The sequence below is a fragment of a genome (genome assembly GCF_019968955.1).
Source record: "MAG: Porospora cf. gigantea A chromosome Unknown PgA_NODE_45_length_55436_cov_341.508, whole genome shotgun sequence".
Classification (NCBI taxonomy): Eukaryota; Apicomplexa; class Conoidasida; order Eugregarinorida; family Porosporidae; genus Porospora; species Porospora cf. gigantea A.
In genome coordinates this window covers 24431-48597 of record NW_027151709.1, presented here as the reverse complement: position 1 = coordinate 48597, position 24167 = coordinate 24431, and the positions used below count along the sequence as shown (strand labels likewise).

The window sequence follows — 24167 nt, the reverse complement described above, 5'->3', positions numbered from 1 at the left end:
GAAAAAGCTAACATTTCGATAATGTCTTCAAGAGCCCAATCGATGTATGACAGACACTTGACGGTGTTCAGTCCTGAGGGAAAGCTGTTCCAGGTGGAGTACGCCTTCAGAGCTGTTAAGAGTACCGGCATTACAGCATGTGCGTTGAAATCCAAGGACGTCGCGGTTGTTGTGTGTCAGAAGAAGGTCCCATCACAGGGTAATATGCAGCAAGAGAAGCTTTTGAAAGCCAGCGCTCTCACCTCGCTACACAGCCTCTCCAACGAAGTAGGCTGCTGCGCCGTGGGCCTCCCTGCAGACTGCCGGGCAATGGTCTTCCGGTCTCGGCAGGAGGCTGCTGAGTTCGCCAACAAGAACGGCTTTCCTGCCACGCCTGAGGTGCTGTCTCGACGCATCGCTGACATCAACCAGGTCTACACGCAGCATGCCTACATGCGTCTCTTAGCGTGCACTGGGATTTTGATCGGTCTTGACGAGCACAAGAACCCCACTGTTTTCAAATTCGATCCGGCGGGCTGGTCTGCTGGCTTCTTCGCAACCTCGGCTGGAGCCAAGGATCAGGAATGCAACTCAGTGATGGAACGAACACTCAAGAAGGTCACGGATAGAAGCGAGACCTCCGTGAACGAAGCCATCGAGGATGCAATCGCTGCTCTTCAGGCTACCGTGGGTCTGGATTTCACTGCGGACACTGTTGAAGTTGGGGTGGTCACTCGAGACAACCCACGCTTTCGTCGTTTGGACAGAGATGTGATTGATCAGCACCTCACAGTGATCGCCGAACGTGACTAACCTAAGCGTGACTAGTCACAACATTGCATCACAACATAAACTTGGGAACGTGCACATTTTGGTCTCACTTGGGTCTACAGGCACCACACTGGCTCGAGACTCTGCTGTCGGCGACGTTAGTGGTGTATCGGCAGGAATTCTGATTACCGCACTTCCTAAGGGTTCTGGCGCTAGCGCTGTCTCTGGCATGAGTGGCACATTTCCTAGTAGCATATCATTTGGGTCGTTCGGCGGCGAAGCCGACGCCGATACCTCTGGTGCTTTCTCGTATCGGTGTCTCCACCGATTCCAGCACCCTGCTGATTGATCCTGCTGATCTCGAAAGCGAACTCGCTTGAACTTTCTCCGATCGTTTGACATTTGTGCCGGTAATTCCAACGATAACATCCACGCAACAACACGCGAACTCAGCAGGGTCAAACCGCGCCCGCCCCAACCGAGCACTCCAGTTACCGTAGACAAAACGGACTAGGAAATCTCCCGATTTACTGCTGTAGTAGTCACCCACCATGCCCCATTCATTCGGTCGCCGCGCTCGCACCCGCCAGAAGTTCCGAAAGCAGTTTCGGAAGCATGGCATGCCTGCGCCTTCGAAGTCGATGCACGTCTACCGACGTGGCGACTTCGTGGACGTGATCGTGGACTCTGCAATTCACAAAGGTATGCCCTACCACTTCTATCACGGTCGCACCGGTAAGGTCTTCGACGTCTCTGCGCGCTCTCTTGGCGTCTACTTCAAGAAGCGAGTTCGACAGCGACAGATTCTGAAGGCAATTCGCATTCGTTTCGAGCATGTCAGGCACTCGAGATGCCGTGAGGACTTCCTCAAGCGTGCCAAGGAGCACCGTGAAGCGCTGGCTCAGGGCATCCCTCACGAGGCTAAAAGAATCCCCATAGGACCTAAGGAAGGCGAGTTTGTGAAGGCGGACGATGTTGTGGTTTTCGAACCTCAGCCGTTCATTGCTAACATCTATTGATCTGGAGCAAACTTGGTGACACCTACATTTGCAGCTGAGACTAGCAGTCTCGCAATCTTCTTTCACGTCCACATTTGCAGCTGAAACTAGCAGTCTCGCAGTCTTCTTTCACGTCAACACTTGCAGCTGAAATTAGCGTCGATGTAGTGCGTCGCAAGCTCCTTTCGCTCGCAGTAGACTGGCTAGAGCAGTGAGGGGAGGCAAGCTCCTTTCGTTCATGAATGTTTAGTGGAGGCAGAAACCTCAATCGATATCGAACATAGCGCCCACGTCATGTAGGTAGGCAAGATACGTGGCGGAGGACCTGTACACCCAGGAATCCCAGATATGGTCGTAGAAATGTCTTATGAACCCACAGTGGCCGCCATATTCAGTGTATGCGAGTCTTACTGGGGGGAGCACCTGCGTGGTGATAACGGGACTGACTCACTGTAGCATGCTCTCCATTCGTACCATGTAGCTCTAGATCACGAACGATAGGGTATCTGTCCGCAAGGAAAAACGGATCGTCGTAGGAGTTTACCACAAGGAAGGGAACTCGAATCCTGTGAAAAAACCTCCAACTGGCGTTCTCGTCGTAGAATGTCTGGGGATTGACGTAGCCCCAAATGGGACTGCTGTAATTTTCTATGAATCCGCCAAGTTTGTCAGCGCGCATCATTCCGCGCAGCTGGCCCAAATCCTCAGCGTTTTCTGCGAGGCGTCGCGTCAGTGGGGATAGGAAATCCGTTACATGGTGGTAGACAGGCTCCAGAAGTGCAGGCAAAGATGGACTCCTGGGCAACTCGGGAGACACGGGGTGCGACTTTTGCTTTCTTTCATCCTCCAGGCGGAAGACACGGGGTCTACCGAAGCGGTTCCACCGGCGATAGACTCTGCCAAGCAGCTTTAGACCAGCCTTGAACTTCAGACTCAGGAGCAGACCAGGTAGATAGAAGGTCCTGTTGAAGAGGTTCTGCGTAAAATGGCCATGGGCACCCTACTGCATCGAGATTCGACGTTTCCTCGTCAAAGGGAACACAGAGACCGAATCCACCGTACACGTTGAATAGGGAAGCTTTATGGCCCAAGACTCCTAGAAACTTAGCAACGATGTTGCCACCAAGAGAGTACCCAGACACGTAGATCTTAGCATTAGGCCGACGGAGGCGGATGATCTGAGAGACATACAGCAAATCGTCAACGAATCCGCCGTGATAGTCAAACACGGCATCATCCTCCAGAATCCTCTGTATCTGTTTGAAGCCGTCGTAATCCATGGCCGCACAGCCCCTGTGGTTCAGGGCAAACACGTCAAACCCCTTGCTGTACGCCCAGCGAGCCAGACCCAAAACCTGCGGACTGCGGGAGTGGTTTTCCAGCCCGTGCACTATGATGGTCACTGGTCTAGTGCTTGAGAGGTCCACGGCGGTGCGTTCTCTCCCCGGTGAGGCGGGCTGGCTTTTCCGTGTCTTCCAGGTGGTTACATACTCGAAACTTACGCAGGCCTCTACGTGCATGATCTCCGAAACCGAAGGAGCCGCATCCACGGCGCAGTCCCTATCATGTAACAGGATGTCAAGCATCAGGGTTTCGTGGTCGATCGTTTTCCAGTAGGACCGCACATAGTTTTCTCTGGCCCAAGCCCGTCCACTGTACAAGTAGCGCAGCTTCGGCCGAATGGCAGCCCACAATGCAGTGTTCAAAGTCAATAGCTTCAGAATGATGATGGGGATGTCGAATAGCAGCATTCTCAATGCCTCCTGAAGGTACTGAGAGCCCCATATGGTCTGAACGTGACCGTGCTTCATAAAGCGCCCCTGTGGCGAAAAGTTTGCGATGTAGAAGCCGTCAACAGTTCGCCGTTGGAAGATGAGCGCATTTTCATCGTTCTTTTCGATTTGCGAATACTCCTTCGGATATTTACGTGTGGATATGTGTGACGGCACCTGAACTGGATCCTCATCGTCGTCAACGGAGTCCATTGTGTTGACAGTGTCATGTTGCGTAATAGCTCCCGACGTGGTCAACATTCTTCAAGGAATAGTACAATATCGCACACAGAGCTGCATGAAGCCCATTCGATACCGTGTTTTCAGTGGTTATTTGCGCCGCACTTTAACGGTCTTGGCCTTTGGCAACTTCCAACTGGCCACTCGGTAGAAACTGCAAGCGTGCTGAATGGGTGAGTGGTCAAAGAGATACTCGTCGAATTCAACGAGTTCTTTCTGACCAAAGGTTATCGGGTGGTGTCGGTGTCCTATGCCGTTGACTAGTGCTTCGTACTTCGCCTGGCTTGACTCTTTTAAGCCTTCAAGGTTGCGTTGAACAGAGCGAGACATTCCTCTGGTTCGGTACTTCTCCTCAAGCGTGACCCGACGTGGACGACTACTCTTGGCCTCCTCATCTGAGGGTTGGTGGTTTGAATCGCTGTTGTCGTCTTTTGGTGTTTCAAGTCGTGGGCTGATACTCATCGGAAAACACGAAATCGCGGTTGAAACACTTTTACTCCGAGGATTGGAGTGGACCCAATCCCTGCCCGAATCTCTGACACCCAACAGTCACGTTTCCTACAAGGGAGCCAGCGTGAGGCGCAAAACCCTTCAGAAGGCGCGTATCTTTTGAGACAGTACAGTAGAATGTGAGCGAATGCACAGATCTTTTCTAAAGGCACGTATCTTTCTAAAGGCGCGGATCTTTTCTAAAGGCACGGATCTTTTCTAAAGGGACGGATCTTTTCTAAATTGATCTTGATGTGGGGCGATTCATAGAAAGAAGCAACATTGATTTATTTTTGATAGAGATGTCGAACTTGACTTGGCAGGAATGGAGAACACGGAAGCACCCAACCGTCAGATATCCAGCTCCTTGTCTGGGAGAGCAGTGGCTCCAATGGGATGAAAACTGCCGCTTATACGCGCCTTGGCCAAATGGATATGTGTCCAACGAAGAGGAGGCGCGACTCGACATCTCGCGGTGAGTGTTGAGGGCAGGCATCACGTAGCTGTCTCGCTGAGTTGATGGACTTCTTCGAAGTCCAGATACTGACCGGCATAGCAGACGACCTCTCCTACGGCACGGTGCTGTGGACACTGGAGTCGTATCTGACCGTTTGCCTTGTCCTCCACTACCCTTTCAGTATTCCGATTACTCCAAAACTGTATCTTTATCTTCGCCGCCTGCTATCCCAAATTTTGAAGCGGTTTTCAGGGCGACAAACCCTCGACGTTATGGGCCATCTACCGAAACCTGTGCTCTATTAGCTGACACAGTTCAGCTGAGCTGCTGTACTGGGTTCTCAGCTGGGCACAGCTCAATGCTGAGCTGCCCAGCGGCCCCATAGATCGACTTTAACCGCTGTTGATTGACTATGCGTACGCATTAGATCTTCGACTCATGCATATGCAAAAATCTCCTTTGGGTATCCATGCTTAATGTGCGTCGGCTCTTTTGTTGCCATTCGTGTCGTTGTTGTGCTGGTGCCCACGACCTCTGCCTCTTCCATGGCTCCCTCCTCCACTGTCATTACGGCCTTCGCCGTGACCTCTTCCACGGCTGTCGCCATGGCCTCTCACACTGCTGTCGTCGCGACCTCTTCCACGGTTGTCGCCTCGTCCTCTTCCACGGTTGTCGCCTCGACCTCTTCCACGGTTGTCGCCTCGTCCTCTTCCACGGTTGTCGCCTCGTCCTCTTCCACGGTTGTCGCGAAGTGGAGCCATGAAATGGCTCGCTGGTGCCACAACGCCGCGAAGAGGAGGAGCTCGATCCCCTAGGCGACTCCCGGCAAGGGAAGGCATGTCCAGCAACACCTCCATCAAGGCAGAGTTGCCGAACGTCAGCTTGAAGTCAATGGAGTGCCCATCCTCCACAAGAAGTGTTGGATAGACGCCAATGACAGTCCCCTGCGTTCCAACAGGCAGGATACCTCTAAACTTAGAGTAAACTACCCGAACACCAGGTTTCTTCATCCACGACCGCTGGGTAGGGATGTTAGTTGGCGGTCTCAGGCCGTTGTCAGCATGGTAGTGTTTCGTCTTCGTGGTCGAGTATGCGGGGGGACCCCAGGTTGCAATGGAATCGAGGCCTTCCACCCCAACAACAGACAGGCTTTCATAGAAACCACGTCCTGTGGCTGGTTGAAACAAACTTCTAGAAAACGGCTGTTGCATCTTCCATGATATGAACTGCTCAACGAGAGGCTTGATCTCCATGTCGTCCTGTTTGAATGCCATGTCTGCATTGATTCTGCCGTTTCTTTTTTGGAGTCCCTCCTCCATATTATTCAGAACGAAAGTCCATCGCTCATCCATCAGACGGAACGCGTTCAGTGCCTCATTGCTGTACAAAGTCATCCCGCCCGGTGCGAGTTTAGCCAGTCCAGTAGCGTAGCTAGTCTCCTGGTCTACAGTAGTTGTGAAGCCTAGACCGATATCGAATAGCTCCCGTTTAGAGCCGACGCGAATCCGAACATTGCCGAACATCTTTCTGACCAAATGAACATTCCTTTCCAGTGCTTTCGCAGCCTTCTCCACAGTCTGCCAATGGGTCCTCAGACCTTCTACTTCAACAGGCTGCAATCTATACTGGTTGGGGAAGTGAATCGTGGCGACACGATTCTGGTCCAGAGTTCCTACACAGCCAAAGCTGCCGTCCAGTTCCGTAGACAAAACCAGCGGACACAAGTCAGGTCGCCGAGGAGGGGGACCAATAGGAAAGAAAGCGACGGCGTTCAAACGCACGACGCGGGATTTCGTGGCGTAGTCGAACTCAACCCTGTCATGGGAGCGAGAACGGTATATCTCGGTGATGGGCAGTACATGCAGGAGCACCTCGTTGAGGTCAACCAGACCTAGTTCTTTCGGAACCTTCCTCGATTCTGCATCCATAAAGCCAAGGAACTCCACTCCGCCCTGATGATATCGAAGGTTCTCCTCGTCCACGAAAGCCTGGAAGTCGTTCCTGACGTCGTAGGGGAACACAACCGCCGACTCGAATCCGACTGCGGAATCGGCAAAGTCAACCAAGTGCCAAATTCTGGCGTCATTGAAACCCAACCCCCTCACTTATCGCGCGTACTGACAGACAGCACTTGAGCCTTGGTACGGTTGGGGAAGTCAATCTCTACTACAGGCGAGTTCGCGAGGTGGATGCCACATATTTTATTGTAGCCTCCTTGGAAGGAGAGCAGCGCGTTGAGGAAGTTCTTGAAGTAGTCAGGGTTCCATGTTAGAGGAGGATCAAAAACAAGGTATACAGACTGGAAGGATGATGGGTGAGAATGCTTCAGCACTCCCTTTGCCAACCGAGCACTCCGGAGCTGATATGGAGCCTGTTCCCATCCTCACATTTCTGGTGACCATACAGTCAGACATCTTTAGTGGTACGGTGGGGAAGGTAGAGGCCTCAGTGCTGAGAGCGTAGGGCGCTCTACTGACGTGTTGGCACTGCGAAGGAAGCGCTTCCAAAGGTGTCAGCCAGGGCGCCTCAACGCCGTGGGGCATCTCGGCAATCACAGGTTGGTACTCCGATGTTAGTGGGGTGTCAGGTAACAGCGAGCTGTCGCTAGTCAAAGTGCGAAAAACAAACGACGTTCCCACGACGTTCGTCTGCACATCGCTCTCAGATAGAGGGTAGTCGAGACAGGCAGCCTTCATTGCATCCTTCAGACGGCGCTCATCGATGAAGGGCAGAAGGTACTTCCCTTTCCACTCTGGCATGTCAGGGGGCAGATCCACTGGCACAATGTATGGATCAGGAAAGAAGTCGGAGATGGGCGAGTCCTCCTCCATGAGACTCCAGTACGTGCTGGGTACCAAGCTTTTGCTGTCTATCGGAAGCACTGACATCAGCTGCTCATGCATCTCAAGCGGTTGACTGCCATCGGGTGAGAGGAAAAACTCTGGGAGTTCCCAGCGTTTGGTGGTATCTACGACATCTGCGGGCTCTCTGGTACGGAACTCGAGACGAGTTTCCAGTTCGGAAGGCATCTCGTTCTGTTGGATGAGGTCGGGCTCATTCATTTCAGGTAGCAGGTACACGCCGCTCAGCTCCGGAAGCAATTCAAGTAAGTCCACTATGAAAGGTCCATAGTGATAGGGAAAGAACCACGACCACGACGGGCATCCTCTGAAGTAGTAGATGCACACCCATTGAATACCACGCAGGTACTCTATGAAAAACTCATTAATCTCAGTGCGTCCCGCAGGAGTGAAGAGATTGATACCGAGTTTGAGATAGTAGTAGCGCCACCGGAGCCAGCGACGACTGACGTCAGTCCTTGCGTCAGACAGATTCAGCTCCGCATCCGCCACCATGCGAAAGAACAGCCGAAGTGTGTGCCAGTCGACCTGGCCACAGTTCTTCATCAGCCACGGTTCAGTGCAGTGATGAGTGGGAACGAAGTCGTTGAGGTACTGGTGGTAGATGCTGTGAATTCTGCCCATGTTGTCTTTTTTGATGGTGGCGACGTCTAATTCGGGGAGAAAGTCGTTTCCACAGAGTAAACTCAGAATGATGAAGTCGTCGACAACCCTTTCGCCATCAAATGGAAACCGAAAACTAGAGACATCACCATGAGAATCGACCCGAGTAAAGGAGATACAGAGGTACTGTCGAAGTATGCTGAGGTCCAGCAACTGGAAGTTTGCCTCGCAAGTAAGGAGTCGGCTCCGCAATACGCCATTCGTCTGCAATTAATCAGCAACCCTGCCATACTTTGTCGTTGGTAAAATCAATCCGTTCTCTCAGAAGGAAGAACTCAGACTCATGACAAGCAAGTCCCAGCATCAGCAAGTCGGCATCGAGTCCGTGAATGCAGTGACGCAAGTTTCTGCGGGCATCTGGCAATGTTTTAAGTCGCCTAATGAACGCAGCAATCTTATGCTCTCCCTCTCCGCAAACGTTGGGACCCGAGTATATAACCTGTAGTCTGCTCCATATTGGGTCTGATTCCATCAAGACGGCAATTGAGAACTGCAGGTATTGCTGCAGTCGGCGCATGAACTCCGTTCCAGGCGTGATACAATTCGAGTCGAATTTAAATTTGCCAGCCGGAATACCTCGGAGTCTCGTCGCCGACTTGTAGCGGCGGGACCGCTGCTGATTAAGCTTCGCACGCGGAGCGACCCCGTCGACAGCGAGGTATAAGAGTTTCCGTGGCTTAGTAAGATACACGAGCTGCGTGACGTAATGGACCACAGCGAGCATAGCCTCGGTTTGGGTCTCATAGAACGTAAAGCCCAGGCCATTATGAGTTAACGGATGAACGAGCCCGTTCAAATCGATGTAGAGGTTGTCGAATTCCTTTATGGAGACGTTGTCTGTGAACGTAAGGCCTCTCCCTCACCTAAGTCGGTTAGTATCAACGGATATCGTTCACTAACAAATCTAAAGAAGCCTGATATCCCCATCACACGAGGCCGTTTATGCCAATATACAACATAAGTGCGGGGTCAACTCAAGAGGAGGTAATCACAACGTGACACGACAAGTGCTACTGAGAGCCAAGCAGAAGAAAAACAGCAAATTACAGAAGAGCGGAATGAAGGAAGGTCCAAGGAAGCGCACTCGGGTGGAGCACAAGCACATCAAGGCCTCGACACCTATCTCGCCAAAAACGGTACTCAAGACCGTGGAGAAGACAGACGCTGATGATGATTCCAAGAAGCAGTGGAAAATCAAAGGCCTGGACCTTCTCCAGCAGCTGACGGCCGCTCACAAGAGCAACCACAATGACCTTGGGCTTTTCGTCAGTCGGATGTCAGCTCACTGCCTTGAAGACGTTTCACCCTGGAAGTCAATGGTGTATGCGGCCTCTAAGGCCGGCAACGTCATTTATCGGTTGGCCTTGAAGTACAGCACTCCCGAAGCGAGGCTGGCGTACTTCGATCTTTTCGTACAGCCAGTTCGAGAGGGTACCAAGCACTCAGTCTTCCTCGACTTGATTTCCAGTAGTACAGGAAAATTCTTTTCTCAAAGTCTACTGAAGTACTCTCACAGGAACCAAGCTAAGGTGTTTTTCCGAGAATTGGGACAGGAAGCCAAGTCACTCATAAACTCCGCCAACGGAGTTGAGACCCTCAACTATGCTTATGTGCTGTCCCAGCGATGCAAGGGCCTGTCATTGAGCAAAAAGGACATCAACCAGCTGATCGCTCGTCTGATGCTGAGTCCTGTGGCCTTAGTTCATGATCAACAGGTCTTTGAGAAGGATATCAGGTCAACCTTGGTGAACTTCAGAGACAACAAAGACCCTGAGCTTCAAAAGACCTTCGCGGTGTCCATTAAGCAGCTTCGAAACTACTTGACTAAGCTGCTGGACAAGAACTCTCATCGTCTCCGCATCGTTATGTGGATGCTCAGCATCTACTGCGACGTCGTTGACGACGCTCTGAAGGAAGAGATCGCGACTATCATGTTTATGACGGATGATGAGGAGTCGAAGTTTGCCGTTGGGGAAATGGCCCAACATCCTGAAGGGTTAGAGGTGCTCACGTCGCTGGTAGGTGTGATGACCGCCAGAATGAAGAGGAGGATGCTTTCTGCGTTCAAGCGGTACAATAGGCTTCCCAATCTTCCCTTCTCAGCTGCCGGAAGCGCTTTCTTGGCGCGATACCTGATGACCCTGGACGATAGCAAGGTTGCACTCGAAGTTTTGACCCCCTTCCTAACCTGCTGTGGCACTCCCGAGGACTGTTTGCTCAGGCGAATCCTATTCCATGAATGGGGCCATCAATTTTTGTTGTTCATCCTGGATCCTACTCACAGCCAAGTCTTCACTCCTCCGCTCACCAGGGCACGACTGCTAGCACCCGCGCCTACGACGCTCAAGGACGACGCGTCGCGGCTGCAGGGGATGCGTGCAGCTGTGAAATCCGCTCTCCTAGACTTTTTCGTGAAGCATTTGAAGGTGAAGGCAGACGTGGACTTCGTCTTCAAGGAAAAAATCGGCCAGAAAATTCTCTTGGTCGCGATGTCTACAGACAACGACGACGACATTGAGGCGGCGGTGCTGGCGATCTTCGACCGTAGGGGATCGGGTGCTCTCAGCCCCGACCACCTCTTCAACTCGCTCATCTTCAGAAAGGTCGTCCATGCACTGGACTCCAAGGGTCCCATCTCAGACGATTTCATGTCTCTCGTCCAGAAACATCTTCAAACGTTGCTGCAGTCAGAGGGCGCCGCGGCCCTACGTTTCCTTTGGACCTCCAAGCCCGAGAACCAAGAGTGGTTGAAGAAGATCGGGATTCAGCAGGCTCTCAAGAAGGGAGACCTTGGTGAGCGAGGTCAAGTACTCGCTAAAGTTGTGAACTCAACCTAATGTGTGGGGACCAAAATTCCATCGAAATTACGAATACGTATTCTTCCACAATGGTTAAAGAGACTGAGCGGCAGTCTGTTGATGCAAAGGAAGTCGTCAACCCAACTATGCCAGTGGTGATTCCCTTCAGCCGCGATCTCTGCCTTGCTCTGGCTGCCTTGCTCACCACGAGTAAGTTCGGCGATTGTAGGAAGAGTGGCGGGTTAGTTTTGCGTGTAAAGAAGCACCTACAGGAGGCCACAAGCTCTGATTTTGAAGCCTGCGCTCTGCAGCTACACCTGCTGGTTCTCGCCGCTTTAGGGTACACATCTCAGAGTAACGAGCATATTGCCTGCGTTCTTCTGGATGTTCTACAGAAATCGCGCGATGACTACACCGCTGACGAGGTCCAGGTTGATGTCAACGTCGACTTCAGCCATCTCACTGACTTCGCGTTCGTTCTCGATGAGAATGTTTGGACTTCTGAAGCCGACATAAAGGCGGATCCCCGAGGCGTGGTGGTGGACAGGGCCTATGTAGACTTCTGCGTCTCATGTCAAGGACGATTCGATTCCTACCTGATGGCGATGCTGTTGGCGGCGATGAAGGCTGCTGGAATGACGACAGCGGTTTCTACGACTGCGTTGTTTTGCAAGTCATGGACTTTCGTAGAGAATCGGTGTGCGCATGCGTTCCGAGTCTACCAGAACTGCAAAGGTCATCATCAGTTCCGGCATGAAAAGATTCAATGGTACAGGGCTCTTTTCACCAGCAGCAATACCCATGGAATGATCGACTGCATGCAGGACCTGGAAATCGATCTGTGGTACGCAAATTTCCAGAAAGATAGCCCTCAGAGAGAGGCTATTTTCGACCTGCTGGTGGCGCTGATGGGTCATTCCGACCCTATGGTGCAGAGTCGTGCTATAGTGCTCTTCAATTGCTTCGTGGACTATCATGATTGGCAAGTTATGGTTCCTTTTGTCCCTCGGATTTCCTATATTGGAGACGAGTTCCAGATCGAGGTTCTGCTTCCTAGGGGTGTGGATGTTCACGACATTCTCCTCGTCCTTCAAGCTCCAGCGGGCTCAGCGCACAGCCAGGCTTGTGCGTACTCTTACCATAACCTAGAGTGGGAAGCTACTTCCTCAGGGCACCGAGGCAGGTGCAGCCTCGGCTCCTTCTCCAAATGTGGCTTCTACGATTATCGCTTGATTCGCGGCGACGAGGAACTAGGGTCTTGGGAGACTGTCCGGACCACCCTTCACACTATGAGAAAGCAGTCCAGTGACTCGCTTTTCCCGCATCTGAAGGACCGCATGTCAAAGTTTGTGGCTGACTACCACTCCACTGTGGCTCACATCCTAGGAGGTGACTTGTCGCAGACTATTCCTGTTCAAGGTCGGGTCATTGTTCATAACGCGGCTCTCCGCACTGGAACCTTTCACGAGCTATTCCCTGACGCTCACCAGGCTGATGTGGACTACAAGAAGAAGACCTTCATCCATCGAGGGTCATTCTCATCAGTAACCTCCATGTTGCCGGGCCTAGCCAAACGTGGAGTCTCCGTCCTCTACTTGATGGGCGCTCTCGAACGCGACAACGGCGAGTCCAATTTTAGTAACCACGGAGGGATTGAGTTCCAGCGACCGAATTCTTCTCCGTTCGCAGTTACAGACAGAGCCGCCCCCTGCAGCATGTTAGGGGACAGCGGAGACGTGAGGGACCTGGCCAACAAGGCTCGTTCGTATGGTATTGAGGTGGTTGTTGATGGTCTTTGCCGCATCAGCAGCAGCCAGTGCCACCGCAAGTACAGACCCGAACATTTCGTCCACACCATAGACGCTAAAGGCCGTAAGGTACCTTTGTGTGGAGGACTCGGTCGAAGCGTGCACCTGGAGGACACGAGCATGCTGAACTATAGGAAGGGTGCAGTCTGGCGTCTGACTGCGCAAGATCTGTCTCGGTGGGTGGCTGACTTCGGCGTATCCGGCATTCACTTCGAGAACGCATCACTCGAGCCGATGCTATTTGCTCGTGATTCCAATGAGCTTCATCGTTGGGATGGCGACGGCATCGATCACTATACTGCTGAGGAGCAGCTACAAGGGGTCGTTTGCGGAGGGTTCGACAACAAGCAGTCAGGGTATTGGACTTCAGAGGTCTCTAACCACTGGCCTAATCCTTTCTTTGCTGTTTTGACTAGAGAACTTTGGAAGCACAACCCGACTGCCCTGTTCCTCGGCGAGGTTAATGACTGTACGAAGATTCAGGGAGTTTCGAAGTCTGGTCTCTTGCCGAAGGTCACCGGACTCTTGGAGGGTGTCGGTGCTATCGCAGGACGGAAGTTGGACAACGGTGGATCGGTCTCGAAGCTAGCACCATCTGCTTTGCCCCTCAGTTCCTACATCCTTTCCTGTCGCAAAAGCACTCTACAAGGGGGAATTGTGGTTACTGCTTCCGCGTCTCCTTCGGACCCACTTCCTGGGCTCTTTCTGGGACGCGCCGCTTGGCCTTTCGTTAATCTGCTCTTCTGGTTGCCTACAGTACCTGGCACCCTTTTGGGTGAACAGGAGGGTAAAGTTTACAGACTGGATGGAGCTGCTCACTTTGACGTCGTGACGGATGAGTCGAAACCGGATGCTTTTCTAACTTCCAATCGCTCTCGAGTCCGCAAACTGAACTCCTCTTCTACCTTAGTGCACATGTCTCGTACGAAGTCGACGGTCTCTGCGATTTCCGACGCGGAGACGTCCGAGGTGCATGTAGACACCTCTCCTAGCGCCCACGCTAAGGTATCTTGCAAATCGAGCGGGTCGTCTCCCTTCTGCATCGTAAAGAATGCCGCTGACACGGTCGTGCCGAGTTTGACCGCCCTTGAGGAGCAGTTCCGAAAGTGCTTGGGCCCTGATCTTGGCTTTGACATTCGCGAGATCGGAAAGCACTACGACCACTGCCGTGAAGTGAGAAATGTATTGCCACGTTCCCCAGAGTCTGTTCTTCTTCCCATGAAGTCTGCTCCTGGCACCTTCGTCTTCGCGAATGTGACCAGCGTTTGCAGCTTTTATCTGGTCTTCTTGAACTTCACGGATCAGGAGGTCAACGTCACAGTTAGTATGACTGCTTTCCAAGACCTCTTCCTTGCTATGGGGGCTAGAACTGATGCGGTGCTGAAGCAGACCTCTCCCTCGCCGCCAGGCCCTTCCCAGATGTGGCGCATTGGAGAGGTCCTTGCAGAGGAGATGACGCGAAAGCTCGTCCCGTTCGGGGCTGCAGTGACCGTATTCAGCAGAGTGGAAGAGGATATTCCTTTCAGCGAGCTTCTGCAAGATGCCTTAAAGCGCTTGGGTTCAAAGGCACGCGATGCCCGCAACTATTTCTCGAACAATACTGAGGGAGAGCTTCCCGCGTCTCTCTGTAAATCTGTCGTCTCGAACGCTTTCATCTCCGCGCTGATCAACGCTGTTGTGGAGGAAAAGGATCTCGAGCAGCTAGTTGGAGTGCTGCAGGTCTACGCTTCCGCCATGGAAGTATCGTTTACAGATGGCTCCCTGCCATCCAACCTCTCTACCACACTCCTGGATCTGCTTACTGATGTCGGCTTGTTCTCCCGCAGATTCGATTCCTCAATATGCCCTGTCCGTGGACCCAAGCTCGGTTCTCTCTTGATGGCCAAGCTCAACGCGCTCGCAGCTCCCCCAGCTGAGGGAGGCAGTCCCAAAAGCATGATCCCGATGCTTGCTCAGCAGATTGTAGATCGGAGCCGCATGGGACCCATAGTGTTCGTGACGACGGAGTTGGGCAAGTGGTCTACCGTTGGCGGCCTTGGCGTCATGGTTGATGAGCTGACAACTACTTTGGCCTCAGAGCTTGGACAAGAGATTTGGGTGATATCACCCTACTACGATCGCAACCGCAAGGGCGAGCAAGGTTATCTGGTGAAGGACGACATTCACTATAAGTTCAACGTCAACGTCCGGATTGGAAGTGAAGATGTCACCCTCGGAGTCCACGACGGTTACGTCAACAATGTCCGTCTGCTGTTCATGCACAACCAGCGCTTCTTCCCTCACCCGTACCCAGACAATGCGCCAGAAGATGCTGTTCGCTTCCTCGTAGCAGTTGCTAAAGGTGCGCTTGAGACCATCTGTCAGGTCCACTCCAAGGATGAAAGCCCGATGCCACAGGTAATCGTAAGCAACGACTGGCCTACCGGTCTCATCCCCGCCTATGGCAAGTCACATTTTGGCGGTCTCTTCAACGACACCACGTTCTTTCATATCGTCCACAACATGAATCCTGCCTACGAAGGCCGCATATACGCCAGTAGTGATCTGGCTCACATTCACGGCCTCGACAGGAATCTGCTTGTGGACCCCAATTGGAACAGTCCTGTCATCAATCCTTGTCGATGTGTTCTCCTTACGACTGACCAGTGGGGCACTGTTAGCTTCTCGTATCGCGACGAGCTTCGCGGGAGCAACGGCAAGCCTGCTGCAAGTCCTCTGTCGCCTCTATTGAACCGCTACTCTAACCCTTTCGCTTTTCCCAACGGCATCCCTGTACAGCCTCGACTTGATAAGTTACGGCAGGCTGGCTTTGTGGAGCACTCTGACGCAAAGGCCTACTTGCAGACGAAATTCTTCGGGTTCCAGACCCCTGACCACGACATACCTCTCTTCGCATTCATCGGTCGAATCACAAGCCAGAAGGGCGTCCATCTAATCCTCGAGGGCTGTGAGAACCTATTCCACAGGTACAACTTCAGAATTCAGGTGCTCGTAGGCGGCATGGTCAACTGGAAAGACCCCTACAGCAAGCGCTGCGGCAATCTGATGCAGAATCTAAGAGCTCGTTTCCCCTTCTGTTTCTGGGCGGATCCTGATGCTTTCTTCGTCGACGGACCCGCCGTCAACCTAGGGGCGGACTTCGCGCTCATGCCTTCGATGTTCGAACCTGGTGGTATTGTGCAACATGAGTTCTTCGTGGCGAGCACGCCAGTCATCGCCTTCAAGACCGGCGGTTTAGCTGATAGCGTGTTCGAGTTCAGGGAGGATTCGGGCGTCGGTTGTGGATTCACATTTGAGTCATACAATTTGGGTGACTACCTCTACGCAGTCGAGAGGTCACTTCGAGTTTTCAAGAATAAGCAAGCCTACGCGCTGCTAAGGGAGAACGCAGCGAACGCCGTGATGGCTTCGGAAGTGGTGGCTCGTGCTTGGCTTGAGGAGTTCTGCCGGCTCCGAAGGAAGTTGCCCTACAACAATACCGAGATCTCCAAGCTCATGACTGGCTTGCCGAAGGTCTGTGCCTCGCTGTGGGACAGTGAAGACGTCCGGGTTGAGGTCACACCATTGCAATCGGCCAGGGGCCCTGAGAGAGCTGAGGCCTACCCCGTAGAGGTTGCTAGCACCAAACTCGCTCGCATTCGCTATTCCCCGCCTGTTGACCGACCGAAACCTCGAGTTGTTACGGTAGCGGGTTCCTTCGATGATTGGCAAGTTCGTCGCGCCCTGACCTGGGAGCCATCTCAGAATTGTTTCGTTCTCCCACTTGCGGTTCCCGCAGGCGAGTATTTGTACAAGCTTATTGTTGATGGTACATGGATTTGCAACCCTCGGGATCGAACCGTCCGGGACAAGCTGGGTGTCGAGAATTCAGTCTTGGAGGTACCTGCTGACCCATAGACCTAAGTTTTCAATGCATATACTCTGTACAGCAACGATTTTCAGTCAATAGCTGCAAGCGACGCCAACGCCCATCCTTTCAGTAGCGCATCACGGTTATATCATGGAAGTGTCATGGAAGTGTCAGGACTGAGGTACAAACATGTGTACAGCCTAGCAGCCCTAGACTTAGCAGCCGCTATCCGGACAGACGCAGCAGCATACCAACGGTGGCATGGGTACGCACTGGGTCATCACTTGAGGAGGCGGGTAGTACACACACTGCACGTAGGCTTGCTGAGGAATCATTACGCAACAGCACTTCTTAGGTTTCTTTGGTTTCTTTATGGTCAGCTGTCCACTGAACTGGATGTTGCTCGTGCACTGGTCTGTGTTGGCTGCTCGCGGGACCCACTGTTACCTCCACCTCCACAGCTACACTCGCACATGAATCTTCTATTACGTATATGAGTCAGTCACATCAGCAACAGGATAAGGCCGAGATAAGGCGAGATAAGGCGAGATAAGGCGAGAAAGCGAATGGTGAAGTAGCGTAGGAGTTCAAAAGGAGTCCCAGGAAGTCTATTTCGAAAGGACTGCTTTTAGGGACGCAAATCGCGAAAAGGCGTGATGGTCAGGAAGAGGCGCTCAGGTTCCCTAGGGTCAGCCGTAAGGCGAGGAGATAGCCCCTTCTGGGCTCCTAAAGCCAACATAGTGTCAGAGCATCTGCTGCAAGAAGTCACAGACTTGGTGACAATCTATCCATCGCAGGTGGTAGTCTTGGGTCGAGATCGCGGTCTGGGAAATCAAGTGCGGGAGGCGATATCTGACAACTTAATGCCGGGAGTGTTTCAGGAGGCGATACCATCGTTCGACAAACGAAAGGACATGATATTGGAGGCGTTGCAGCTGCCACCATTAGGAGTTGAGAGGGCGCGAATGGGATTTCTAGAGTTCTACTCCAGAGAAAGGCACGACCTGAATCGCAAAGACCTTGTCCATGTCGAACTCCTGCTGACGGGATCTATCTATATAGGTCCGCCCCTACCAGAGTGGTGGGACAAGAAGGGGTCGTCACGCCGCGTGAATGGTGCCATTGTTGACCTCGTCTTTGGAGGGGGATACCCAACCGAGGCGCCGTGCGTGTCGGTTTTCAGCAACAAGCGTCTGTCATCTGAGGACAGAGAACAGAACGTTGTGCTCATGGAGTCCTGGTGGGCTAACTGGACTGTCGAAGCTGACAAATCTGTCTTTGACGTTAGTGACAGGAGGTTTTCTTACTCAGTTGATCGGGATTGTTGAGGCAATGTTATCGCTGCCTGAGAACATAGAAATGGCTCCATCGTCCCCGGAGCTACCAGTCTCAACTGCACCTCGTTGTGACACTGCTCTCTCCGCGAAGGCCGCTGCCATCCAAGCAGACGTAGATATATGTTGGGTCCACTCATCTGTGGAATCCGAGGAGGATATCCGATCAGAGGAGGAGAGCGACACTGGCGAGTCGAAGCTCAGGCTGGTGGACTTCCTTCGACTCGACACCACCGAACCCCCAGTGGCAACTCTAGGCTCTAGGCCTAATAGCCGGCGTAACTCGGTGCAGCTGACGACTCAGCTGTCCCTGCCTCCCACCAATGACTTCGCCGGATTGTCGAAAGTGCTACTACTGGATGACCAGTTTGAAAATTGCTCGGAGTTAAGGAGGGCCCCCTTTGGGTTGCTGCTGGAGGCGACCAACAAAGTAGATCAGAAACGGTACCTGCTGGATGTTGTGTGTCTTGGAGACCTCTCCGAAACTGTCGCCAACGCATTACTCGAGTCTAGCATGCGTCTTGCAGCGCTATCGAATGCCTTCGTATCCAGGTACTTTAACAGTTGGATCACCGTCTGTTCGACGAATGACAGGCTTTTGGAGGTGACAGCTGGTTACCCCAACAAGAGATCAGTTTCTGGTAGAGGCAGCGAAGGCTCCGTGATGCAGTTATGCCTGAGGGCGACGCCGTCTGGGCTGCCTATGTCGCTCACCGCCTGGTTCAAATACCTCAGCAGATGGCGTTGATATCGCAGTACGAGTCGCAACCAGCCTGCATCACCCTAAAGCAGGCAGTCGAGTCGCGGATGTTCGTGGGAGACTACATCTCCATCCTCTCCGCGGTGGACCAAATTGCCAGCGCGATCAAGGCGATGCACTCTTGTAAGAAGAGTTTTCTGGGTCTAACTGCCGAAACTGTCTACGTCCAGCGCGTAGACGGCGCCGTGCGCTTAGCGGTGCTCGACCAATCCCACACCAGAGACGTTACCTTGGCGGTCTATAGGGAATTGGGCGCTGTGGATCATGTTGACTTCGCAGCATCTTTGGTGCCTGATAGCTCAGACTACAAGGAGATTCTCACTGCGAAATGGGTAGAACAACTTGCTAGAGACGTGTTCCCTGCTCGTTTTCTGGACGCCTGTCTAGTCCCCACATCAATGCTTCCCTATTTACCAGCTGAGTACTTGGACGAGGAAGCGTGGACGGAGAAGATGGATATCTGGGCACTCGGGGTCATTTTGGTGGAACTTCTGGCTGGGCCGTTCGAATCGGAAGTGGATCGAGTATTTACACTGCTTCAAGCGGCTCACAGACGGGTCATTCCGTTTGCCAACACAATGGAGCCCTTGGTGAGCATTGACTCCTTCTGCAACGCAGACTCTAGAGCTTCTTATGTTGGCGTTTGACTCGAACCCTGCACTGAGGCCGACCTGTAACGGGCTGCAGTCGTTTGCAGTACCAGTTCCCGAGCAAGAGCATATGGAAGTCGTGAGCGATTTCTGGGCAACAAATGCAGTTCGTCGCTCGAGTTGGCAGTGCGAAGTTGCCGTACATCTCCTACTGCATCCAAAAGCTGTTCTCTGGCAACCAGACCAAGGTTCCTGTGTCATGCACCAGACCAAGCCTCGACTTCTCCCACTCTTTCTTGGAAACCTGTGTCATGCACCGAGTGAGGAAGCTCCTCCTCAAGCACGGCTACCAGTACGTCCCCCTCCCAGAGCTGTGGCCCTTCAGATCGCGGTCACTGTTACCTTTCGTGGAATCCAGGTGGTTAACCGAGAAGGGCGGAGTCCTATGTTCGTACAGAACGCCGTTAATACCGCTCATGCAGTTAGATCTGCCTCGTGTCGGAAGTTGCCGTCTCTCTGAGAGGGGCGTAGTTCGCGCTGCGCTGGTGCTCAGGCGGAAAGACGGATGTGCCTCTCGGCTGGAATGCCTCGAGGGCATTTTCCCCTTTCTTTCAGATCTGTTGGGCATTTACCAAGATTGGAGCCTCACTGTTTGCTTTCCTAAGCTGGCTGTGCACCTGATGCATCAGCTTTTTGCTGTGGGCATCCGTCTGCCTGGCCTGGCTGCTCACCTCTGCTCCCTAATCCATGAGATATCACACGCTAGGACTCGACGACGCCACGACCGCCTGGTGTACGCCCTTCAAGTCTTCCACTTGATTCTGCAGATGAGCAATAAAGCAGAACCATTCCTTCCTCATCGAGAAACTCTCAGTGACTACGCACTTAAGTGGCTGGGTAGCGGCGGTCAACTCTCTCCTCGTGCGCTGCTGAGTTCATTTGTCGACCTAGGCCTTCCAATTTTCGTGACATGTGGGGACTTGACGCTGGAGAATCTGGCTACTTCCAGTCTGAGATGGAGCAAGGCCGTCATTGAGTTGAATTCGGGAGCTCAAGGAGCTGTCGCCAAGACCGTGGACGCCGTCAAGGATGCGATTTCGGTTCTTGGTCTCCCGTCCTTCAAAATTCATTGTCGGCTACTCACCCCCGAGGCACTGCTTGACCCCAGGGTGAATGTTGAGTCCTGCAGCATGTACTGCGCGGTGCATTCTGGGGACACTGTTGTCTGTGCAGGAGGCCAACTTGCTCCATCATTCTCTGCTGAAGTGGCCGAAGTGGGGCCAGAGACTACAGATTGGCCGTATCGGCCTCAGAATAGAACGTTCACAACCGTCGATGAGGTGGCGTTCTTCCTCGATTTCATCCTGGACGCGCGAAGCACTCGTCTCGCCGAAGACCACTCCTTGCAGAAGCTTTGGTCCCCATATTGCGTTGTGCTGTCCCAACACGAAGACCTTCTTCCTTTAGCGTTCGAGCTGCTACACAAGCTCCGATCCTCTGGGATTCGAGTGGCCCAGTTGCCTGCGCCGTGCTTCGACATCAGTTTTGTCAGGCAGAGCCTTCGATCAGCAGGTGTCAACCTAATGGCGGTGGTTATGCGGAAGAAGCGGGAAGAGGACCTTCAGTTCCGGATCGAGTCTTTGATCAGCCAGGAGGAGGCCGTCTATAGTACCTCCGTCGAGATGGCCGTCATGGATGTCCTGCGGAGACTCAAAGGTGAGCGAGCTGAACGTCTGAGTGAAGTTGAAGTCTAGAATGTTTTGGATGCCCTAAACCGTATATGCTCCAATTCGCGCTGCTCGTGGTAGGATGCTTCGCTGCCTCTCTGAATGCTACCCTTCGCATCTCTGACCTCCACAACCACCTTCTGGTGGCAGGACGGACCGGGTCAGGATACTTTCCTCAACACGTCAACACTCCTTTGATGACTGAGAGCCTCACGAAGCATAAGGGCTGCGTGGCACAGCTGCAAGGAGAGGCGGGCGGCTATGAGAGTGCTGTGGACGTTACCGGCAACTTTAGCTTGTGAGGATCTGAAATCACCCAACACAGCGATGTCGAGCCTGGCAAATACATGCTCTCTGTTATTTGCCCTCTACTGGAGTACCCGCGGCACTCAGTACTTATCACCCACTCTGGTGACCCCAAGGTCACGCTCCTGGATTATGCAGAGCGGGCCGTTGGAGATCTGTCGAACCCTTTGATTCTGGTCCCACTGGGCGCCATGTCCACAAATGTGCACCCAGACCCCTCTGTGTCGCTTCTCAGCCTTCTGAAAAACCCTATGGTCATCGGTGGGCTAGTCGTCCTCTTTTTCATGTTCGGCATGCCCCTCATCTGGAATCAGATGGACGAGGAAGACATTCAAGCCATCAGCCAACAACGACAAGAGGCGTCCTATGCACACTGTTTCACACCACTGAAAACATCCTAGGTCTCGAGCATGCCCATTAGCTGTTGGGCTAGCTCCTTGCGCAACTTTTTCCTGTCTGCAGATTCCGTTTTAGGGGTTGGGGTTGGATCACTCCTAATTTTCCTGTCTGCAGATTGCGTTTTAGGGGTTGGGGTTGGACCACTCTTAGGTAGAGGGGTTGGGGTTGGATCACTCTTAGGTAGAGGGGCTGACCTTTGCTTTCTAGCGGGTTTCTCGCGCTCCATCGCGCGACTAAGAGGCGCTGACTCCTGCTTTAACGGCCTCGCGCGACTAGCTGGCTCCTGCTTTAGCGGCCTCACTCGTTGAGGTTTCACTCTCGGCGTGGGAATGACGCCTAATTCGTCTAGCCTTCGGTCTTTACGCACCTGATACACCTTCGTCCTGTCGGGATAGGACGTTGGCGCTTGGGGCCAGTGGGAGATGGGCAGTGTCCTCCGAGTGGATGAAGGCACATCGATCTGGCTCCACTTTATGGTGCCCAGAATGTCCTCCGCACGTAGTTCAGGGTTTAGTCCGGCGAACAGCGAGTTGCCTGCCCCAGCTTTTGGTGCTGCATGACTGCCTCTGAAACCTCTCACTGAATAGTCTGTGATTCTGATCCAAAATGACAGTGGGGTCTTTGGACCCGTCTCCCACAGTATCGTGTCCCAGCAGAGCAATCTTCAGCATGCCCTCGGGTATGAGTTTCAGCTTCCCTTTGTACGCCAGGTCATTGCTCAGGTGGAGAAATTTCAGATCAAATGTGCACTCGCCGATGACTGTCCCAGCCTCATTCACCGCACGGAACGATACTTCTCGGTACGTTTGAGCAGGCGTGAGCTCGATCTTCTGGTAAAAATCTCCTGGCTTACACTCTCCTTCTCCATTGAAGTCGAATTTTATGTCGTCGATCGTAGTAGCGATGTGTATCGCGCCATGGGACTCGAAATCAATCTTGGACAGCGACTTCACAGTAACATCCAGCTGTCGAAGCGTCCTCATCGGTACTGTAGTCGGGACTTTTGGATGAGACATCCGAGATAAAAAAGTATTTTCTCGTTGGAACAAGTCGTTCCATCTTGTGATGCTCTCAGACGGAGTCCTGGATCTGTGAAGTCGTTTGGTTGTGACCCTCGGGATAGGTGATCCAGATATATCTAAATTATATATATCATGCGTCTGGGTTGTCATCCCAATGAAGAGAGCAGCTTCGGGCTGTTGGTTGCTTCAACATTACTTCCGACAAGAAAACCGTCAAGACTCGAGAAGCTTAAGGGGAGAGCAATGGATGTTGGCAAGCTAATGGAGGGAAAGTGGGATGCTCTGGTTATGGCCGTCAGTTCCGGACCTACTAAGCACCCTTCTGGGGGTGCTGACGAGGAAATCGAAACATCCTCTGACGACATTGTGTTTGATCGGACTTCCGTCCCTGATTGCTCTGAGGCGGTCTCTAAGGGTTTCCCGGTCTACGAAGACGTAGAAGAGTCCAGCATTCTCCCATCGGCCTCCGTCAGCTCTAGCACGACGACAACGTCCTCCGTCAGCTCTAACACGACGAGAACGTCCTCCATGGGGTGTGGGAGAACGCTGACGCCCAGTTGGCGGAGCAGACCACTTCCTCCAATCCCGTCGGTTGGGTGTAATGAGTATGAAGTCCCTGTTACTAGATCTGGCTACGTTTCCATGAATCGAGAGGAGGCGAGTTGTGGAGAACGAGTGCCATCGCCCAACATCGAAGACATGTCAGTCTATGAAACAATGGAAAACCTAAAGGGGACTCGCACTGACACCTACAGCGTCGTGAGCAAAACGAATCCAGCAAGGCCCATCACTGCCATTCACGCAACTGAAGCTTCAGCTCACTACGACACGCCAGTCCCCACACTTCCCGATCGCCCACAGCATCTGTTCCCCTGTGAGCTAGCGACCACCACCATTCACACGGCTGGAGGACCGAGTCACTACAACGCGCCAGTTCACGTGTTCCCCCCCTCCTACGAAGGCTTGCCGGAGCTCGACGACACCTATGAACCTATCATGGGTGCCCAGGGCAGCTCTATGAGGCCAGTCAGCAGGGCTGTCACCCCTGTTTCGGAGCCGCAGGCAGTTACGGCGTGGAGAGACGACAGCATCTTAGATCTCTACGACAACGCCCAGCTCAACTCGACACCAGTAATTGGACGTAAGCAGAGTGGAGAATCGCCCAACGCCATGATGGGGGCCGCATTCATTGAGACTCGTCAATCCCCTTCGGAGATTGTCAACAACCCTACGCGACAAGATTATGGAACTAGGCAAGACAGTTCTATTGCTGACAATGTCTATGACAACGCCCAGCTCAAGTCGACACCAGTAATTGGATGTAAGCAGAGTGGAGAATCGCC

The 24167-nt window shown here is 52.9% G+C and overlaps 10 protein-coding genes across 21 annotated transcripts in view; 6 read left to right on the top strand and 4 right to left on the bottom strand.

The window, feature by feature from the left end:
• Positions 1-21: 21 nt before the first annotated feature.
• KVP18_000166 (uncharacterized protein) lies at positions 22-792 on the top strand (the record flags this gene model as incomplete). 2 transcript variants are annotated; one of them, XM_067951313.1, is made up of 1 exon in its annotated part: positions 22-792. In XM_067951313.1, one exon carries the CDS (start codon positions 22-24, stop codon positions 790-792), a length of 771 nt encoding a protein of 256 aa, XP_067808474.1. The 2 variants fall into 2 exon arrangements, with proteins under 2 accessions (XP_067808474.1, XP_067808475.1); XM_067951314.1 differs by having other exon boundaries at positions 43-792.
• A 509-nt stretch (positions 793-1301) lies between these two features.
• On the top strand, positions 1302-1769 carry KVP18_000153 (uncharacterized protein; the record flags this gene model as incomplete). The annotated part of the gene is made up of 1 exon (XM_067951159.1): positions 1302-1769. One exon carries the CDS (start codon positions 1302-1304, stop codon positions 1767-1769), a length of 468 nt encoding a protein of 155 aa, XP_067808450.1.
• A 243-nt stretch (positions 1770-2012) lies between these two features.
• Positions 2013-3781, bottom strand: KVP18_000159 (uncharacterized protein; the record flags this gene model as incomplete). Of its 2 annotated transcripts, XM_067951210.1 has the most annotated exons (3): positions 2013-2171; positions 2200-2724; positions 2753-3781. In XM_067951210.1, 3 exons carry the CDS (start codon positions 3779-3781, stop codon positions 2013-2015), a joined length of 1713 nt encoding a protein of 570 aa, XP_067808462.1. The 2 variants fall into 2 exon arrangements, with proteins under 2 accessions (XP_067808462.1, XP_067808461.1); XM_067951209.1 differs by having other exon boundaries at positions 2140-2724.
• A 69-nt stretch (positions 3782-3850) lies between these two features.
• On the bottom strand, positions 3851-4222 carry KVP18_000167 (uncharacterized protein; the record flags this gene model as incomplete). The annotated part of the gene is made up of 1 exon (XM_067951315.1): positions 3851-4222. The coding sequence occupies one exon, from the start codon at positions 4220-4222 to the stop codon at positions 3851-3853; it is 372 nt and encodes a 123-aa protein (XP_067808476.1).
• Positions 4223-5179: 957 nt separating this feature from the next.
• On the bottom strand, positions 5180-9157 carry KVP18_000155 (uncharacterized protein; the record flags this gene model as incomplete). 3 transcript variants are annotated; one of them, XM_067951165.1, is made up of 6 exons in its annotated part: positions 5320-5474; positions 5527-6782; positions 6812-7065; positions 7094-8434; positions 8463-9067; positions 9094-9157. In XM_067951165.1, the coding sequence occupies 6 exons, from the start codon at positions 9155-9157 to the stop codon at positions 5320-5322; spliced, it is 3675 nt and encodes a 1224-aa protein (XP_067808456.1). The 3 variants fall into 3 exon arrangements, with proteins under 3 accessions (XP_067808454.1, XP_067808456.1, XP_067808455.1); XM_067951164.1 differs by lacking the exons at positions 5320-5474; positions 5527-6782 and having other exon boundaries at positions 6808-7005; positions 7052-8434; XM_067951163.1 differs by lacking the exons at positions 6812-7065; positions 7094-8434; positions 8463-9067; positions 9094-9157 and having other exon boundaries at positions 5180-6634.
• A 131-nt stretch (positions 9158-9288) lies between these two features.
• On the top strand, positions 9289-11067 carry KVP18_000147 (uncharacterized protein; the record flags this gene model as incomplete). The annotated part of the gene is made up of 1 exon (XM_067951096.1): positions 9289-11067. One exon carries the CDS (start codon positions 9289-9291, stop codon positions 11065-11067), a length of 1779 nt encoding a protein of 592 aa, XP_067808432.1.
• A 50-nt stretch (positions 11068-11117) lies between these two features.
• Positions 11118-16733, top strand: KVP18_000158 (uncharacterized protein; the record flags this gene model as incomplete). The annotated part of the gene is made up of 1 exon (XM_067951195.1): positions 11118-16733. One exon carries the CDS (start codon positions 11118-11120, stop codon positions 16731-16733), a length of 5616 nt encoding a protein of 1871 aa, XP_067808460.1.
• A 609-nt stretch (positions 16734-17342) lies between these two features.
• On the top strand, positions 17343-21804 carry KVP18_000149 (uncharacterized protein; the record flags this gene model as incomplete). 7 transcript variants are annotated; one of them, XM_067951108.1, is made up of 7 exons in its annotated part: positions 17343-17969; positions 17998-18661; positions 18691-19370; positions 19399-19509; positions 19538-21086; positions 21125-21395; positions 21423-21804. In XM_067951108.1, the coding sequence occupies 7 exons, from the start codon at positions 17343-17345 to the stop codon at positions 21802-21804; spliced, it is 4284 nt and encodes a 1427-aa protein (XP_067808441.1). The 7 variants fall into 7 exon arrangements, with proteins under 7 accessions (XP_067808441.1, XP_067808436.1, XP_067808437.1 ...); XM_067951103.1 differs by lacking the exons at positions 18691-19370; positions 19399-19509; positions 19538-21086; positions 21125-21395; positions 21423-21804 and having other exon boundaries at positions 17343-18014; XM_067951104.1 differs by lacking the exons at positions 17343-17969; positions 19399-19509; positions 19538-21086; positions 21125-21395; positions 21423-21804 and having other exon boundaries at positions 18019-18768.
• A 231-nt stretch (positions 21805-22035) lies between these two features.
• On the bottom strand, positions 22036-22818 carry KVP18_005071 (uncharacterized protein; the record flags this gene model as incomplete). Its single annotated transcript, XM_067949414.1, has 3 exons — positions 22036-22074; positions 22104-22354; positions 22383-22818. The coding sequence occupies 3 exons, from the start codon at positions 22816-22818 to the stop codon at positions 22036-22038; spliced, it is 726 nt and encodes a 241-aa protein (XP_067808483.1).
• Positions 22819-22956: 138 nt separating this feature from the next.
• The window catches only part of KVP18_000165 (uncharacterized protein), a gene marked incomplete at both ends in the record, with an annotated part of 1815 nt that continues 604 nt past the window's right edge, over positions 22957-24167 (top strand). Inside the window, one exon of one of the 2 annotated variants that reach the window (XM_067951311.1) lies at positions 22957-24135. In XM_067951311.1, coding sequence (XP_067808472.1) covers positions 22957-24135 — 1179 coding nt within the window. The other variant, XM_067951312.1, reaches the window with a different exon arrangement.